We start from the raw sequence: 20412 nt of genomic DNA, 5'->3' as shown, positions 1-20412 counted from the left end.
TTGGTGGAAACTATAGGAGTTGAGATAGATTTGCTGTGGAGACTGACAGCAGTCTGACTTGTTAGTGTGGAGGAATCCTTATAATCTAACTTTATATATAAATATTTCATAGCCATCACTTGTCTAGAATGACAGACCCATGTCCCCCTGCCTTGAGGGCAATCACATGGTCCAGGCCTTTCTAGAACAAGAGAGGAGAGCCTGATTCTGCCCCCACTCCTGGAAGCCTACTGGGAAGGCCATGAACTTGTCATCAGAGCTGAATGAGGCATTTTTAGGGGATACAGATTTGACTTTTTCATGGCTACTTTCCCCCTGAAATGTCATTCTGTGTTTCTGACACTTGACTGGTCCCGTCTCCCAGGGTGCCTGACACAAAATGATGCTGATGACCAAGCATATACCTGCTTGACCTTTGCGATGGAGTCTCAACATCACCCTTTACATTTTGGGGACCTTTACAATTGAAGAATCATTCTCATGTCATCATCTCATTTGATCTTCACATCAAAACTAATAAGAGAGCAGTTATGTGGTATGCATGTTAGGCACCAGTCCAGAACCTAATAATTCATTTCATCTGTATGACACTATCCATCTAACACACAAACTACACACTACATGTCTATAGGAAGATATGAAGCACAAAGGCATTAAGTAACTGGTCTAAGTTTCTGGCTTTATGAACATGACCTATGGAAGATGAAGTAATAGTGCCTGGAGCCTAGTAGGTAAATACTTGTTGCTGAATGAGGTAAATAGGGAGGAGATGGGACAATGATATATCAATGCATTGCAGAGGAACCCAGCTTTTTGGACTTGTTGAAAAAGCATTGAACTTCATCTTAGTTGTTTTCTACCATCTTCGCTCTCTCCCTGCTGCCTGCCCATGTATTTGTGGCATCCCCTGCTCTGGTTACACCTCAGCTCCTTGAAGTCCTGGCTCTTTATCCCAGCCAGGAAACCTGCCTACTTATATCTTAGGCCCAGGCCATCCTAGTTGATGGTGAACCATTGGTGGGGATGATGTTCCTAATTGGATCGCAGGCTTATTACTGAGAATAACTATAAAGAACATTTCTGAGGCAGTATGATGCTGTGGTCAGGAGTGTAGACTCCGAGGGGGGCAATGTCCGGACGTGACCCCTTAGTGCTGTGACTTACCAATTCCTTAATCTTAGGAAAATCTTTTTTAAAAAATTTTTTTATGTTTTATTTATGTTAGAGAGAGAGAGTGCGTGCACATACACACACACACACACACACACACACACACACACACACACGAGTGGGGGAGGGGCAGAGAGACAGGAGACACAGAATGTGAAGCAGGCTCCAGGCTCTGAACTGTCAGCACAGAGACTGATGCGGGGCTCTAACTCACAAACAGTGAGATCATGACCTGAGCCGAAGCGGGATGCTTAACTGACTGAGCCACCCAGGCACTCCTGGAAAATCTTTTATATCCTTTTGGCCTCAATTTCCTCATCAAGAAAAGCCCATAGTAATAGAACAAAGGCTATTATATGGATTAAATTAGTGCATAAAGCATTTAAAATTCACCCAGAACATAGTAAATTCTGGAAAAACCTGGGCTATGATAATGGATAATAGGAAAGCACAGAAGAAATCATTAATTATAATCTGTGTATTTTTAAAATTGTGGATATTTTGACTTAGGGTACTTCTTTAATGTAACCCAGGTCTACCAACTGATAAAGACAACTTTCTCTTGCCTTTATTCCTGCTCCCACCAGTTATGAAATTGGAAATAGACAAAAATTCTCAAAAGAGTTCTATTGGGCTGCTTTGTTAGAAAGGAACAAATGTAAAAAAAATAATCCTGCAAAAGCAAAATGCATGTCTGCTTTCTAAAAATGTCTCTATAGATTCTTCTTCATCTGCCAAATTTAATCCTAGTTTTATGCCATGAAAAGCTTTACAGCGCTTGCCTGGCATTGACCCCAAAACCCAGCATCTTAAGATTGAACCAGACACAAAAGTCATCCTGCACTAGCAAAGAGAAATGAAATATTTAGGAGATCATTTTATTATTTTAGGTAATCTCATCAAAATGGGGTTATCTCACTTATTTGAATTATAGAACTAATTACCTTAAGTAAAAAGAAATAAAACTCATTTTGGCAAAATGAATGACAGCACAACGTCAAAATTTGTTTCTGAAAATCAGAAAAATTGAAAAATAACTAGAAATTATTTTAGAGAGTGTTCTGGTAACAAAAGAATTTTTTTCAGATTATAAAGTGTAAACAGTCATGCATAAATATTGTTGCTCTATAGTATTGTCTTCTTACACTGAGGAAGTCATTGAGTCTCCTTGTGCTGCATTATCTCTTCTGTAGAATGACAGTGATGATAATGATTCCTGTCATCTAGGGACACAGGATTGTTCTGGGGATAAAATGAGAGAATTCAAGAAAAGATTTTAACAGAACAATTGGCTACCGAATGTTCAGGATGTTATTAATATTCTCTCAACTTTGTGAATATGTAGATAAGTTATTTCGTAGGTATTGACTGAGAAGGAGAAATGGAATCATTGTGCTTTTCAAGCCAATTGAAGTATTGGTGTTTGTGCTTTGATCAGAGGAAATTGCTGTAATATTCACCACTGAAAGCAAAGGGAAAAAGCAGGAATCCGCTCCATCCATCATATCTGTGCTTTCATTAGTGCTTTCAGCAGCCCCATTAGAATGTAAGGTCCATCATGGAAGAGAGTTTTGTATGATTTGTTCACATCTATATTCCCAGGGCCTTAGACAGTGCCTGTACATAGTAGGTGCCCAATAAACATTTGTTCAATAAATGAATCTGAGTGCCCACCTAGGAGTCCACCTAGACCAGTAGCTTTTCATAATGAATCACGAAGATTGCAATGTAAACTTTGTGTACACACACACACACACACACACACAAACACACAAACACACTTCCATATTCAAAAACGAAAAACTCATCATGGTTTCCAATAACCCTTTATATTTCATCTTTAATGTCTCTGAATTTGCGAACAAAGCCTTATTTTAGGCAATTCTTCTCTTGGATGCATCTCTGCCTGGTTTTATTGAGTAGGATGACCTAATAGAATGAGATTTGCTCATGGAATTTCGGTATTGACCGCCACCACCAACAAAACATGAACTTATCCAAAAGCAAGACTCTCTTGCCCATGGCATAGTGTTGGGTGGGTTGTTGGAAAGTACTCTTTGTTTCTAAAACATGTAATCATAAGGAAGACATACCTAAAATTTTTTGCTAAAGTGTGTCTAATAGTGTTATAAAATGTGTCAAATACTGTGTTTAGTATTATGGAAAATGGTCTAGGTATGTCATTGTCTTTCCAAAAAAAGTTTGCATTATAATGGGACAAATGTTAATCATAAATGAATACCTGAGGGGCACCTGGGTGGCTCAGCCGGTTAAGTGTCCGACTTCGGCTCAGGTCACGGTCTCACTGTTTGTGAGTTCAACCCCCGCGTCAGGCTCTGTGCTGACAGCTCGGAGCCTGGAACCTATTTCATATTCTGTATCTCCCTCTCTCTCTGACCCTCCCCTACTCATGCTGTCTCTCTCTCTCTCTCTCTCTCTCTCAGAAATAAATAAAAAAACATTAAAAAAGTAAAAAAGAAATGAATACCTGATAAAGTTTAAATTACATAGTAAAAACTAAATATGACTTCAGAGAAGAAGCTTTTATGGGCCAGAGGGATTGGGAAAAAAATCATGAGGGGAATTGGGACTTGAGTAGTGTTTCCATGATGATGGTGGAGGAAACAATGGGAGAAAAATTAGAAAGTGGGCAAATTAATAATTACCTTTACTTTATATATGCAGTAGAGAGTGAGCAGACCCAAATGCCTAAAACAAAGGATTAAATTTGTGTGCTATTGAGGGAAATATTGACTGGATAGGGACCTGGTTTCCAGAATGAGAATATTAGTCAGGATCCTGAATTCTGGATGTAGTGCCATTTTTAAAAAATGGTTGTTTTTTTTTTTTTTTTTTTGTGAGCTAGAGAGACAGAACATGAGTGAGGGAGGGGCAGAGAGAGAGGAAGACACAGAATCTGAAGCAGGCTTCAGCCTCTGAGCTGTCAGCAAGAGCCCGACGTGGGGGTCCAACTCACAAACTGTGGTATCATGACCTGAGTCAAACTCAGACACTTAACTGACTGAGCCGCCCGGGCACCCCTGATGCAGTGTCATTTTTGCAGGATTTTCTAGGAATTAGAGTCAGAAGATTTTGTAATTTAGATAAATACATGCATTTAGTTATATGTTAAGACTTTGGCTTTAAAATGTTATATAGTCTCCTACCTGGGGAACTTGTTTGAACACTATGGAAATATCCAGAATCCATTTTACTGCATGCCCTGTAGCATGGTGAAGAGCTGACCTCACCCTTGCTTAAGTCCAGATGAGGGGCTGACCTGAGTAGTTTGCTTCTCATTCCTAACCATGTACTGCTAAGCTTTCCAAAGCTGGGGGTGGCTCATAATCATGAGGTAGCTCCAGGCCTGTCTCAGAGGAGCAAAAGCATTTGGAGAAAGAGACTAATCCAAGAGGACCAATTCAAGAAAGTTAATTCCTGACCATAGAACATTTAGAGAAAAACAGAAAGGAGTGAACTTAATGAACTTCATTCTTCTCACTGACTCCCCCACCCCCCTTTTCTATGACAGCTTCATTCTCTAACATTAAAGATGTCATTTAGTCCCTCACTCATGTCAGAAGCCCTCCTTCTTGGGAGGGTAATCATAATGGATAATGGGTAGCTATTGTGGTATTTTCAATAGGGGATTAATACAGGGAATGCAGTGGTTTTAAAATTGTTTTTCATGTGCTGAATGGATCAGATGAGGAAAGACGCATAAGAGGCAAGTTACTGTTCTAGGCTAGGAAGTAGCCTAGGAAGTCTGGACCAAGCAATGGAGAGAAAATACTAAATTCAATACATACTTCTAAGTAAGAATTTAGGAGATATAATGACAAGTCATGTATACATAAGAAAGAGGAAGAGGAATGAATTAAAGCTGTATCCAAGACTGCTAACCCAAGAGAGAAAAAGAATAAAACAATTTATGGTGTCATATGTAAAATAAAGCTGTTTTGTTGTTGTTGTTGTTGTTGTTGTTGTTGGTTTGGTGGGGATGTGAAATGCTTTTGAGGCATTCAAATATCTTACTTAGGAGCATTTGGAAATATGGAAGTTGACTACAGTTAGAGCACTGGATCCCAAATCTGATTGTTCTCCCAGGAAATGTAAAAAGTACAAATTATCAGTCCTCTTCCTAGACCTGCTGAAGTCTCGCGGGGATGTCCCTATGAATCTAAATTTTTCAAGACTTTCCAATAAACAAACAAACAAACAAACAAACAAGTATTTCTTATGGAATAATTGCAAATAATATATGTAGATACTCCCCCAAGTAGCAGGTGAAGATTAATTCCTTGCTCCTTTTGAGTGTAGGCTAGATTTAGTCACTTGTTCCCAAAGAATAGAGTATGAAGAGGAGAAAGAAAATGATAACTTCACAGTATAAAAATCTGGCAAATACTACTCTAACTAAGTGGTCAGGGTTAATATCACCAATGATGTCATGTATATATCATGTGTTCTTCATATAATGTGATGAGGGGAACACTTCTCCCCTTTAGTGTTTGTTCTCAAAATCCATAATTCCAGGTCAATCATTATAAAAAATATCAGGCAAAACCAACATTGAAGAGCATTCTACAAGATACCTGACCAGTATTCATCAAATCTGTCAATGAAATCATTAAACAAAACAAAACAAAGCACAGAAAGAATGAGAACCTGTCACAGACCATAGGAGACTAGGAATCTTGACAAAGAGAAAGCACCATAATGGAAAATTGGTGGAATTAGAATGAAGTCTTGAGTTTAGACAACAGTAATTTACCAATATTGGTTCTTAGTTTTGATAAATGTACCACAGTAATGTAAAAAGATGACAATTAGAGGAAAGAAAAGTGGGTGAGGGGAGTACAGAGATGCTCTGTATTTGCAACTAGTCTATAAGTCCAACATTATGTCAAAGTAAAAAGTTTAGTACAAAAAAAAAAAAAGGCTTTACAGGAGCTTCTAATGGCTATTGAGTTTGGACAATCACCTGGGTCAGAAAATAGGGTTGAAAATATAAAGTAGTCATTGAACTGATTATAACTTCAGGATCTACCACGGTGTCTAGCACATGATAAATTCTCAGCAAATATTTATTTAAATACTGAGTCCATGGGTATTTTGTGACACTGACTGGCATTATGAAAAAGAATACCAAGGCAAAATCATAGAGATAGAAAGTAGAATGGTGGTTGCCAGGGGCTGGGGGGGGGGGAGGATGGGGAGTTCCTGCTTAGTGGACATAGCATTTCAGTTTGCAAGATGAAAAACAGTTCTAAAGATGGTTGGTGGTTCTGGTTGTACAACAGTGTGAATGTGTGTTGTACCACTGAGCTGAGCACTTACAGATGGCTAAGATAAAGAATTTTATGATATATGTGTTTTACCGCAATAACATTTGGGGGAAAAAAAAAGGCTGAGAGTAGAGTGCTTGTGGCACCAATTTTTGTGGTGTGGGAGCCAGGAAAAGGGTTGGCAGAGTTGAATGGAAAGGGAAGGACAAGTCAGGGAGCTGAGAATGGGGGTGGATTTTAGATGGAAGCTTTGGGAAGGTCAACCATACCAAATACTGTGGAGGTGGAGGAGGCTGAGGATCAAGAAGAGGCCACTGGTGGGTGAGCTATGAGGAAATCACTGGTGCTCTTAAAAAGTCCGAGACAAGACATTGGTGGTCACTGAAGACACCCCCTCCCCCAAAACACACATGACTGAGAGGATAGAAGTTGAAGCATTGGGTAGAAAAGAGAAAATTTTGGTTTATGAGAGCCGATTTCAACCCATCAGAAAGTTGCCTCAACAAAGGTGTCCTCTGTACAGTTCAGAGGGCACAGCTTGGATTAATGAACTAAAATTCCAGGAAGACAGCTCTCACCTTAATTTTCTCTCAAGTGGAGCTTTGTAAAAACAGAATCAGCTGCATGGGATGTGGGGGGCTTCCTATGCGTGGACATGTTTATGGTCTCCTTCCACTTATGGAAGCTGTGTAAAAGTGATTACTGAGATAGGTAGGAAGTGTGTCAAATGACCAGCAAGGTCTTGTGTCTCTGTGAAAGCAGCATGATGTTACTGCACTGGGAACGCTTTGGAATTTGGAGGATAGGGTTTTAAGTTAAGACACTGTCAGCGACTTCTCTGGGAAGAGAAGAAGAGACAGGACACTTGGAGCCTTGTGAGCCCGTGATGAAGAATTTTGAAAAGTAGTTTGAGTTTTTCCTTCCTAAATTCTATTCAGTGACCTTGTCTTCTCATGAAAGGAGATATCAAGGTTAACATCACCAATGATGTCATGTGGGTGTCATGTACTTGTCACATGATGTGATAAGAGGATGTTTTGGGATTTAGTACCAATTCCATGCCCAGGCTCAGTTTTGACCTTCTACTTTACCATTTATTAGGACAATGATTTATCAGTGGGGATCTGATTATAAATGCAAAAAAAAAAAAAAAACCCTCTGGCATAACTGTAATTGATAAATTATATTGGCAAAAGTTTCAAATGTGATTATTTCAGGAGACACATTTCTAATATTGCCATCCTTGGATAGGAAACTTTTATGAGGAAATTCTGTAATCACTTTTAGATACATGACGATTGTAATGGAGGGTACAGAGAGTGATTGAATGTGTGATTTAGATGCGAGAAGAAATTACACCCAAGGATAAGCTATGCTTCCCATTTGCCTTTGCAGAAGCACAACAAAGGAAACACATCCCTTTTTCTTACTGGTGTCTACCCGACAGCATTCACCACTATTAAATACTTCTTAAGTGGTCTTCTAGACTAGTCAGATTCTTTTATTGGGAATCTGTCCTTCAGGATGTGGTGAGCAGACACTGCAAAGCTTCGTTTGGAAATATGCGGTGTGACCATGTCTTAATGTGTCTTATTTTCATAGGTCACACAAGGAAATCAATTGAATTATTTCACAGTCACACCACGCACATCAAGAAGGCCCTTGTTCTTAATACTCTTTGTGGAATTCTTCACTCCAGCTGGACAGCTTTACTCATTATCTCCAAACACACAACACTCATTTCTATGTCATTGCCTTTGATCCAGTTTAGTTCCCAATCTCTGTGAAACTTTTCCCTATAATTTCTCCAGCCTAACACATTGCCTTTTTTTGGAATTCCAATAGAATCTATTTTCTATAGGCCTGACACTGAAAATATATGGCCTAATATTTCTTTCTTTCTTTATACTTTTGATCTCTGCAAATAGTTCTATTGATAAAGAAAATGATGGATTAATGTTAAGTTGGACTGGCTTTCCCTAACTCATTTTTAAGACCCTAAATTCTGGGGCTTTTTCAGGTTGAGTAAGCATCTACTCTAAAATTCTGTGTTCTTTTCTTTACCATTATTAAAGTTTGATGACTGTTTCCTCATGGGTCAGAGACTATGTTATCACTAAATCCAGAGGCCAACTCCACATTTTCTCCTCATTTTGCACTCGGATAATCCTCCCTGATAACAAATTGTTCTTTTGATTGGTTCTTTTTCCCTCCTCTCTATGAACTATTATGAAAATTCAGTGAGCCTGGAGCTTTTCATTTAAAGTATTATAATGTCTGACTGTCTGGAATGGTCTTATCATAAAGGAATGGGAATCAAAAAGTCAAGTTTTGACAACTGATGATTTCTAAGAAACTAGCTCTAGGTTATTATGGGGCTCCCATTCAATTTAGTCATTGTCACAGATTTAATAACGGCCATGGTGAGAAAAAAAGAGGTTGATTTACTGGCAAAGGCATTATTGTAGTGTTGACAGTTTTCAGATCTATGAGTTAGTTTATGTATGACAGGTTGTTAAATTATTTCCCTCTCTGGGCTTTAAAAATACAAGATTGTGGAGTACTTTTGTGAAAAAAGTGTTATATATCATTCCTTAGCCTTTCTTAAACACCAAGATACTGTTTCTACCATTTGGGATAAAATTTTACATTGGAAGAGGAAGGAGTTCATATTTTACTTTCCTAATTTTGAATGAATATAAAACATTTGCGAGGATTCCCTTGTTTTTTTTCTGTCCTATCTCGGCTTCTCTTCCTAGCCCTGAAAATCCAGAAACCTGTCTTTGAGTTTTATAGAATAGGCAGTTTTATAGGTGACGTGATTTGAGAGATCTTAGAAAAATCCCTCCTTATCTTAGAACGTGTTTTTCCATGAGATGCCCTGATGCCCCAAATCCTCACTGTATTGGGACTCAAGCATTATGACTCTCTTAAGAGTCTTCGACTATTTCCTTTGTCTCTGTTCAGCTCCCTACCCATACCAGGCTGCCCCTCTTTTTTCTTCAAAGTAAGCATTTGTGTTTTTTTTAATGTTAATTTATTTATTTTTGAGAAAGAGAAGGAGAGAGAGAGGGAAAGAGAGAGAGGGAGACAACCCCAAGCGGGCTCTGAATTGTTTGTGTAGAACCCGTTGCAGGGCTTAAACTCATGAACCGTGAGATTGTGACCTGAGCCGAAAACAAGAATCAGATGCACACCTAGGTTGCCCCTCTTTGTGAGCTTGGGTAACACCATGTCCCAGGACATGAGTTCTGGCCTCTCATTCAGCAAAGGGTCAGAGATAGAAGGAGGTAGCACCCATTATTGGGAATTTTGTCCAGGAAAAGGAGGGGTGAAAGTGAAATTTCTCCCTCATTCTTTTTTCCATGAACTACTTCAAGAAGCATTTTTTAAAACATGTTTTGTACGGCTTGCATATGAGTGAACCTGTTGTCTGAGCAAGTTTCAGTGTCTTTTGTGGTGCATTTGCGAGCTGCGTTGGTGTGATGGGGACACACATTGCATTCATTGTTTTGCTTTCTTCTTTGCTTCATTTCCTTTTTTTTTCTTTTCATTATCATGACCCCAGAACATGTACCTCCCAAATAAAGTCATAATCCCTTAATCTGTTTCTCAGGCTCTGGCTCTCCAGAAGACCCAGGTTGAAGCACTTGATTTTAGAGTATTTGAGTGAAGCCATTTCTCTCCTTGCATATCTGCTTTGAAAGCAAATACATTTGGAAAATAAATTATATTCAAAAGTTATCTTTTATTTGGGGGAATGTCAGGCCAGGATAAAGCAACAGTGTAAAAAGATGTTGTTAACAAAAATAGATGGAGGAGAGCACTAATGTCAAACTTCCCTTATTTCAGTTTTTGTCTCAGTCAACCACGAGCCCACAGTGATAAACATTATTCCATTCCCTAATAGTTTTTTCAATACTTTTTAAACATGATTTCTTTTTTAACCTTAGAAAATTCTCTCTGTGTAGTACACGTACTCAGGATTCTGCTTGTCTTCTTGACGATGAAGATACAATGAAAAAATCCCCCAGATCCTCATAGTTTTTACTCTGAATGTTGATTAAAACTTTGGAAACTTTGTTCACTTTATTTTTTAAATTAGAGATAGGATCATGATCCACTTGGCTGTTAGGACCATCCAAAGTGTGCCTTCATCAATTGTATCTGTATCACTGAATCACTTAACCAACCAACTGAATCAGTAACCCCGTCAGACACACACAGTGTGCTGAGTCAGGGGCAGAAGTGTCCTGAGAATACAAAGACCCATACAAGTAGAAGAGGCCATATTTCTAATCATCAGTTGAGGGGCATTCACTTCGAAGGTCTTTTTAAAATGCTGGAAAGAAACAGCACAGGAAAGGCCAACATACAGTTTTGCCTCACTAAGTACATACATCTAAGTACACTGTAGAAATGTGGCAGGTACACATATACGTGTATGTATCTTTTGTACTTTATTTCATAACCATGCTTTATACATGGATCAAATCACAGCATAAATGTAGAAAAATGTCAATATCCACTTATGAGAATGATAATCTACTGTTTTACCGAAGTAATTAGAATTCTCTTTTTTACTTCTGTGTTGAGTACCTACCCTGTACCAGGCATGACCAAGGTTAATAATTCATCATTTATTTTTCTCTTTCTTTAAGCACATAGCTAGATCTCTGCCATGTAAGTTATTTATTATGGGCCTCAGTTTACAGATGGAGACCCTGAAGTTCAATGTTGAGTGACTTAATTATAATCACAAAGCTAGTGATTAGAAGGTATCTCCAGGATTCAAAGCCAGTGCCATTTGACTCCAAACTTACCCTTTTCCCATTAATCTATACTGTTCCCTTCTCATATAAATAAAATTTTAAAGATTTGACTATGAAATATTCTTCCAGTTTCTTCTTATATTCATAGACTGATAAATTCCCCTCCGATTTACAGTTGGATTTTTTCTTTCTTTCTTTCTTTCTTTCTTTCTTTCTTTCTTTCTTTCTTTCTTTCTTTCTTTCTTTCTTTCTTTCCTTCTTCTGAGAGAAAGAGGGTGAAAGTGAGCAAAGGGCAAAGAGAGAGAGAGATAGAGATAGAGAGGGAGAATCCCACAGGGGCAGAAGGATAGAGAGAAGTGGGGCTCACCAAAAGTGGAGCAGGAGCTCACCAGAAGCAGGGCTCGAGCTCACTAACTATAAGATCATGACTTGAGCTGAATTCAGACACTTAACAGACTGAGCCACCAAAGCACCCCTACAGTTGGATTTTCTAGTGGAACATGGAGTGTGGTTCAAATCCTAAAATCAGAGATATATGATATCATTGGATATATGTTGAAATCACTGAATTTGGTAGACACAAGTAGAAGTTGGGACATCAAAGAAGGTGTCCTAAGTCATCAGAATACAGATGAATGGCCATTTTGTGATAGTGTTGTATTTATTTTTAAAATATAAAATGCACTTGGCTCTGAAAATGGAAAATTCAGCTCAGGGATGAGGCAAATACAACGCGCATGACTGTTTACGTTGGTCACATTTGATCTTTTTAAATAGTTGACCCAGCTGGTGTACAACTTACCTCAGCATTTAGCAGTTAGCTATGAGACCGTGGGTCATACTCCTTGTCAAGCTGCGTCTCTTTCAATGCTTACATTGTTCCCAATGACTTCATTCCCCATGCTGGCTGACAGGGATAATGCTTCAGTAAATTCTGTAATTTTTAATTTGAGCATCTTGTAAATGGAGCTTTGACTCACGAAAGTAGAATTAGGTTGCTTTTCTTTTTTATCTTTATTTTTATGAGTACAGTTGATATTTAAAAACCAGCACCAGAAATACTCAATTTCCAACCACTTACCAAACACAACTAATCTAACATTATTTTGTTTTATTTTGTTTTTATTGCTTTAATGCATCTTTTAGAAATTCGCCAGTCACATGAAGTAGGTTGAGTGAAAGAATAAGAAAACAAAAACAACTGTGAAATATTTGAATGATAGGTGAAATCTAATACAGTTTTAAAAGGGACATTTAAAAAGTCTTGAACTGTTTTTTAGGTAAAAAGTAAAAAATGAGACAAAACAGAACAATGACAAAAAAGAATAAACTATCAATATACCACTTTCCAGTAGTACAAGAGATTTAGCAGTTTCCTTCAATTGCACACAGACTAAAACCCCCGTATTTAATCAGACAGCCAAATATGGCCAATGTGTGATAGGGCTGAATTATCAGAAATAAGGTGCCCACAATGTGGGGGCTGAGGGCCCTGTTCTACTCTGTCTTTGCCAGACCCTGTGAAATGGCACTTTGGTTTGACCTTACATTTAGAGGATCATGGCAAGGCTTATAAGGGTTTTGATGATGACAGGTAAAATGTGCTTGAAAGATCCCTGGATGTTTAGCCTGAAGAAGAGAAATCCTTTCAGGAAGATTTGATAGCTGGCTTCAAATAGATGAGAATCTGGTATGGGAAAAAGAGAGTAGATTAGTTCCAGGTGATTTTAATGAGCAGAGTAAAGTTACAGGAAGGCAAAACTCAGCTTCACATAAAGAAGCATTTATAGAGCTTAAGAAATAAGTGATTAATAATCTTTAAAAAAATTTTTTAATGTTTATTTTTGAGAGAGAGAGAGCAAGCAGGGGAGGGGTAGAGAGAGATGGAGACACAGAATCCGAAGCAGGCTCCAGGCTCTGAGCTGTCAGCACAGAGCCTGATGCAGGGATTGAACCCATAAACTGTGAGATCATGACCTGAGTCAAAGTGGGATGCTTAACTGACCGAGCCACCCAGGAGCCCCATAATCTTTGTGAATGAAGGAAGGCTGCAATTGAAAGAATGGATGGATGGTCTCATTGAAGTGGAATGACTTAGAAGAGAGTATAGACTCTCTGTACCAAAATTTTAAAGGCCATCTTGATGAACTCTCCCAAGAGGATGATTTTAGGGAAGTTGAGTGCTGTTGGTAGGATATTTTAATACCTATAAGATTCTTAGTAATTCTGGAACTGAAATTTAATAAAATTTGTGACTCTTCTCAATAAGAATGAAAAGTTTACTATGTTTTCCACATCTAAGTACCATATTTCCACATCTAAAGTACCATTCATACTTTCTCCAGTGAAGATAAGGATTATTTTAATAACATATGTTTTTTGAACAAATTCTTTTGCTATATTATTACATTTAATTTTAATGAATGAGATTATGGGATGGACAGAGAACCTATGATTCAAAATGATTCTAATTTTTCTTCAGGACAAAGGTCAGGAGAGATTGTTGATTAGCTCAAGGTCACATAGTGAATTGATGACTGAGTTCAATGATCTTCCCATAAGATCATGGAACTCTAAGACATTTTTTAAGAAACCAAAATTTGAGCCTTTGAGTTTGTGTGACTGATTTATATTAAAATAACACATTCGAAATGAAAGTTATATTTTGGGCAAAAAAACATTAAAACACGTTGGAGAGAATTTCAGTGGTTCTCAACCAGGTCAGTTTTCCTCCCAGGAACATTAGGCAATGTCTGGAGATACTTCTGATTGTGATGACTCAGAAGTAGGGGAAAGGGGAAGGTGGGAGGTTACGGGTATTTAGGAGATAAAAGGCAGGGCTAATCATCCTAGAAGACACATTTTCCCATTATACAGAATTATCCAGCACGAAAGTTGAGACACCTTTGGATGTTTTCATTCATTTTAAACCAGAACTTGGATGCCTTTGAAGAGTGAGGTGAGATGTACAGAATGTAAAATACCTTTAAGCTCTTATTTTCTAAAGGCTTTTCATTTACTAAAGTTATATTTGCCGAATTGCTAGCTTTGAATGCCAAGGATTAGGCATTGTGGAAGAGGCCTGACTTTCAGGCTAAGCAGTATACATCTCTTCTGCCTCTACTGATACTCCATTCTTTGCCTCTTTTCCTACACGTTTGGCTGCTTTCTATCAATTTTCTCTCACATTAAAAACAAAAAGAACCCTCTTTTTTCTTTATGTATTGACTAATCTTTTCCCTCTTTTTCTCAGTTTGACATCTTTGAAGAGTAACCTGCAATTATTTGCGTACTTTCCATGCATTAATATTTCTTCCTAATGTTTGTCTTTTGGCATCCCTTCTGTCTGTGCTGGTACCACAATCCAGCCAGCCACCCAAGCGACAAACTTCAGGCATTCTAGACTTCTTGTTTTCTCACCTCCTACCCTGTCCCACCAGTCACCAAGTCTTTTATATTTTACTTTGTGAATATCTCTCTTGTTCATTTCTTCTTCTCCATACCCACTGCTACCACCTTGGTGTAGGTGTCTCTGAATCACCCATACTGGTGTTAAAGTACCCTTTTCAAACAAACAAACAAAAATAATTCTGTTGTTTCTCACTTAAAACTTTTCAGTGACCCCAATTTATGCACCTAAGTATCCAGAGTAATTAATATCATCATTTGTTACCTACGTGCCCCCAGCCTCCTCTCCATCACAATCCCCACCCACCCTCCAGACAAACTAGACAAGTGGTCTTACTCATTTTGTGTCTTCTTACAAGTTGTTACTTTTGTTTAGAATGCCTTGGTCAGTTACAACTTCATTTGTCCTTTTCTTAAAAATTAATTTGGGGCGCCTGGGTGGCTCAGTTGGTTGAGTGTCTGACTTCAACTCAGACTCACAGTCTGTGAGTTCAAGCCCAGGATCTGGCTCTGTGCTGATAGCTCAGAGCCTGGAGTCTGCTTTGGATTCTGTCTTTCTCTTCTCTCTCTCTGCCCCTCCCCTGCTCACACTGTGTTTTCTCTGTCTCTCAAAAATAAATGTTAAAAATATTTTTTAATTAATTTTATTTTGGGGCACCTGTGTGGCCCCTCATTGGGCTCTGCACTGGGCATGAAGCTTACTTAAAAATTAATCTTATTTTAATTAATACTACTACTAATAATAATATGTAAAATAAATATTTTAATTAATTTATGTATAATAAATATACATAGGTTTTTAAAAATCCAATAGTACTAAAAGGTTTATAACAACAAGTAGCATAAAAAATAAAAAACAAACAAAACAAAACAAATATCAAATCTTGCACCAAAGCTCCCTGCCTTTCCACCTCCAAGAAGCAACCTCTTTTGTCTATTTTAAGGGTCTCTTCTGTACTTACCTCCCTCATGCTAAATAACTTGTTTGTAATGCTATTTCTTGGCTGGTCAACTTTCGACTTTCCCTACTGAGTCTCTCCTCTCCCATAATCTCAGTGTAGTTACCATAGGGATGTTGCTGAAAACATTGAAAACCAGCACAGCAAAGATATTGATTCGTCACAACGGTCTCCCCACATGGTGTATGTGGGCTAATTACTGGCCCTGATTTTATGACAGTTTTGATATAATAAATTTAAATTATCAGTGTTTACATTATTATAACCATATAAATATTGTCTACTGCAGAAACAAATAACATCAATTTTTTTCTAGAAGTTACCAGTTGATGTTTAAAACAACCATTTCTTCCTCGTTAAAAACTCACCATGAGCCTCACCTGCTCTATCAAGTCTTTGCAGCTAGGTAGAGCCGGGTCTCCAATGCGTGTTAACTCCCGGGTTATTCCCGCGTTACCTTTGTTGGTATCCTTACTACACACGTGGCACCTTAAAGATCTGTGTGTCTCTCTTCCTCACCAGAATGAGAGCTCCTTGAGGTTAATGATAATATCTGTCATCTTTGAACCTTCAGTGCCTTGTGCCAGTGCCAAACACATTGTCCTTAATAAATATTCCTTGAATCATCGATGGAACAAGTATGTCTTTTCTCTTTGAAGCTGCCTTCAGTATTGAGTAAATGGTTTTGTGAGCATTTCTCTGATTTCTGAGTCACTTCATATTGATCACAAACTGAAATGCCTATCAAGATGTAGGCAGTTAAAATAAATGAGTGTGGCCAAGTCTGATGGGGTCCGTGGCATGAAAAGTGTCACCTGCTGCTTAGCTCTGGCTGGTAGCTGCCAGGAAGGCGTTTCAGACCTGTGTTGCCAGACCTTCTGCTTTTTCAGTGGAAGTAGAAAAATCCAGGTTAAATAGGAACGGCCGTGATTCAATTTTTTAAAACCATGCAGATCGAGAAAAAGGTTCTTGGGACTGGATTTGGTTCACGGCCACCAGCTTGTGACTGTGACCTGAAGACTGTGGGTGGGGGGTAGAATAGTACCTGCTACCCCAGTGCCTTGTGCTTGGTGTTGGGTTTGCCTGAGCATGGATCCTCCCCAGGGGTCTTCTCCAGGGTTGTCCCCAGTGGCGGCGTCCCTTCACCAGCCGATGCCAGCTTGTGGAGTGAGTTGGAGCAGAAGAGAGTCTGGGCACAGGCCCCAGTCTACCAGAATGTTCGAAGGTGCTGAACAGAGTTTCAGTGGAATCAAGGCTTCTTCTGTTAGGTGGAAGTGGAGAATGATGAGTTAAATAATAAGTTGTAGGAGAAAAGAGTGCAAGTAGACTAAAAATTGTATACCAAGTGCCAAGCCGTGTGCCTTTTCATATGTTACTTAAGTTTTTATAATTTTAAAAAAATTTTTATTTATTATTAAGAGAGACAGAGACAGAGCACGAGTGGGGGAGGGGCAGAGAGAGGAGACACTGAATCCAAAGCAGGCTCCAAGAGCCTGGCGCGGGGCTCCAACCCAGTCTACAAGATCATGACCTGAGTGTAAGTCAGACAAGCCACCCAGGTGCCCCTTATGTTACTTCATTTAATTTTTACAATAACCTGAAGGAGATGTTGTCATTTCCAGTTTGCAGATGTTGAATCTCTGTAAGATTTAGAGTTTTTAAATAAAATTCTCGCCATTAAATAGATTAACTCCAGAATTAAGGCCCATGTATGAGATTTTTAAAATGAATTACCTATTTTATAATAATAAAGAGATGGATTGGAATTTTCTACTAGAAACGGATACTGGGATTTTTTAATCTGCAAGTTGTTTTGTTCATTTATAGATGGATTATTCATCCTTTCAACATTTGTTGAGTATCTATTGTGTTCTGTTTTGGTTACCAGGATTACAAAGATGAGTAAATATACAATCCCTGTGCTTGGAAAGCGCTAAATGATTGTATGTTTCTGGTTTGTTATAAGTGTGAAAGAAGGGTGGCAGGTGTTGGGATAAAAGATGTGAAAATCCTAGAAATCTGGTGGCCAAATTGTGTTTTTTTAAAAAATATTTTTATTTATTTCTAGGAGAGAGAGAGAGACCGCGTGAGCAGGGGAGGGTCAGAGAGAGAGGGAGTCACAGACTCTGAAACAGGCTCCAGGCTCTGAGCTGGCAGTCAGCACAAAGCCCGACGCGGGGCTCGAACCCACGAATCGCAAGATCATGACCTAAGCGAAAGTCGGACGCTTAACCGACTAAGCCACCCAGGCGCCCCCAAATTATGTTTTTTTTTTTTAAATTGGGGAGATACTCCTTTTTTTGTTGTTGCCACAAATAAAATATGCTAGTAGGAAATTGGAAAATGCAAATAAGGAAAATTAAGACAAAAGTCTAACCAGTGTGAGGAACTTTATTTACTTACCTATCTTTTTGATTATCTATACGAACATTTTTTACACTTTTCACACATAGATGCAGAGAAACACACAGATCACTGCATTATTATTCTATAGGCTATTTCTTTTATTTAGGAATATATCCGAATGTTCTATTACTATTTGAATTATGTCTGAATAGTATTTTATTGCATGAAAATAGTTCTATGTTTTTAATTAACTCCATCTTATTAGATAGTTAGGGAATTTTCACTTTTTTATAATCCATGTCATACAGAGAATTTTTGCAGCTAAATCTTTTTATGTATCTTCAGTTACTCCCTTAGGAAAAATTACTAGAAATGAAATGACTGGATTTAAGCATTTGTATATTTTTTGAGTTTTTTGCTTTTAGCACATACAGTACTAAATTGTCCTCCAGAAAAGTAGTAGTAATTTACCCATCGCCAGTGAATTCAAGTTTCCATTTTTATTCACTATTTCCAATGCTAGTGACAACCTTTTTTTCTTTAACTTTTCTAATTAGATAGCTAGAAAAAAGTCTCTATATTGATCTTTTTGGAAAACTTTTGGCCTTTGAACTTGCTAGATACTATTGTCCTCTGGTATAATACTCTCCCTTCTTATTATGGTTAATTGCTTGGCTGATTACCTGCCTTACTAGCTTCGGAGCACTTTGAAGGTAGAGCATGTCCTACCTGCCTGTGTGTTTCTGGATGCTCATGGATGTTTGTTGAACTGAGGTGAATTAAAGAAGATGCGTAGCTTAGAAACCATTGGCTACATGGGTAAATGTCAACGCGCCCAGTGTGCAAGTTATTCAATTCCTGCCAGTTATGTAATAATGAGTAATTTCAGTGATCATTTGTCACACGCCAGCACTGTGTTAAGTGCTTTGCATACTTACCTGATTAAATCCTCACAGAAATGCTCTGGAGAAGAGATAATGATTATCTCCACTTTGGCAATCAGGAAATTGAGAGGTTATGAAATTTGCCCAAGGTACATGGTTGTAAAGTGGCAAAAACAGGTCACGAACTCAAGACTAGCTAACTCCCATGTCCTCTTATCTTTACCATCTGCCCTCCCCTACCTTCTCCTCCCCTCTCTAACTTCTTAGTACAGATATTTAATATAGTGTATGTACAGTAGAGAGAAGAGCATAATACACCTTGGTATATAGCCAACACCCAGGTTTGACAATTATCAGTATGTGGCCAATCTTGTTTCATCTGTAAGTTTCTTTCACCACCTTGCACCCATTTTCCTTTTTTAGATTATTTTAAAGTAAATGTTGGATACATTAATTTCATTTATAAGATTTTAAATATATATCTTTAAGAGATAAGGACTCTATTCTTTAACCTAAACCACAATATCATTGGCACACTTAAGTTATCTAGAAAAATATCTAGTCAAGATCAAATTTCCCAGATTATCTCAAAAGTCATGTTTTACAGTTGATTTGTTTGAATAAGGTCCACCTAAGGACGTCACACTGTATTCTAAAACTGTTCTAACCACAACACAGTAGTCCTCTCTCCCTGGCATTTTTTCATGAGAACTGTCCTTCTCAACAACAGGGCTACTTAGCTGAAGGAAACTCAAATTTTCAAATAATTCCCACAAATTGAATTTCTAGTTTACATATCCCAAGAAGGAAGTACAAATAATAGTTATACTAGAGAAACATTGAATCTGTATGGAATGGAGACAGTACATTGCCACATGGGTTTGTCATCCATTCTCCTTGGAAACTCATCATTGTATTTGTGCAGTGGCTGAGAACTCTTTATCTCTGCTTCTTTGATGTCTCCATCACAAACTATGGCCAAATCTCTTCACTTAAGACGCGTACTTAAATTTAAGTGTTGCTGGCTTGAAAATTCTGTCTTTGGCACTGAGTGTAAAAAATGAGACATGCTGGCCTGTGTACCACCCCTCTTCCTGTGGCAGAATGCCTTGGAAATGGAAGTCACAGGCTTGCTATTTTCATAAACAGGGCATGACTTTGACAGAGTATTTTGCATTGAGGAAATTTTCAAGTTTTCATGCTTGTTTGGTTCTGTTTTGAACTTGAAGGTCTAGTGATCCTCCACTGTGTTGTGGCAGATGGGAATTCAACCCGAAGTCCTGAAAAGGATGGCCTTCTCTGTGGAGACCCTGGGGAAAACTGTGCAGGTAATACTTAACACGCAGTGCATTTGTGTTTTATCAGCTTCATGTTCAATCTTAGAAAGTTGATTTCCCTAAATTTTCATTTTTAATACTACAGTAATCATAAGACAAGGTAGTCTTGTGAGCACACACTAATGTACCAGGCTCTCTGCCAAGTGCTTTCTATATGGTAATGTGTTCATTCTTCAAAAGAGCCCTCTGAGTTGGATAATATTTTTTACTTTATTTTAAGGTGAAGTCCAGAAACATTAGGTAAATTG

General features: G+C 38.2%; 1 protein-coding gene across 1 annotated transcript in view; it reads left to right on the top strand.

Annotated features, from left to right (window-relative positions):
- Positions 1 to 20412, top strand: part of BTC (betacellulin) — a 42391-nt gene that overhangs the window by 4260 nt on the left and 17719 nt on the right. The window contains exons 2-3 of the mRNA XM_039230971.1: positions 11055 to 11082; positions 20057 to 20155. Coding sequence (XP_039086902.1) covers positions 11055 to 11082; positions 20057 to 20155 — 127 coding nt within the window. The remainder of the gene's footprint in view (positions 1 to 11054; positions 11083 to 20056; positions 20156 to 20412) is intronic.

Source organism: Hyaena hyaena, unplaced genomic scaffold (genome assembly GCF_003009895.1).
Source record: "Hyaena hyaena isolate Hyena2069 unplaced genomic scaffold, ASM300989v1 scaffold_54, whole genome shotgun sequence".
Lineage (NCBI taxonomy): Eukaryota > Metazoa > Chordata > Mammalia > Carnivora > Hyaenidae > Hyaena > Hyaena hyaena.
Note: the sequence above shows the minus strand (reverse complement) of the source record. Positions and strands in the feature narration are given on the sequence as shown.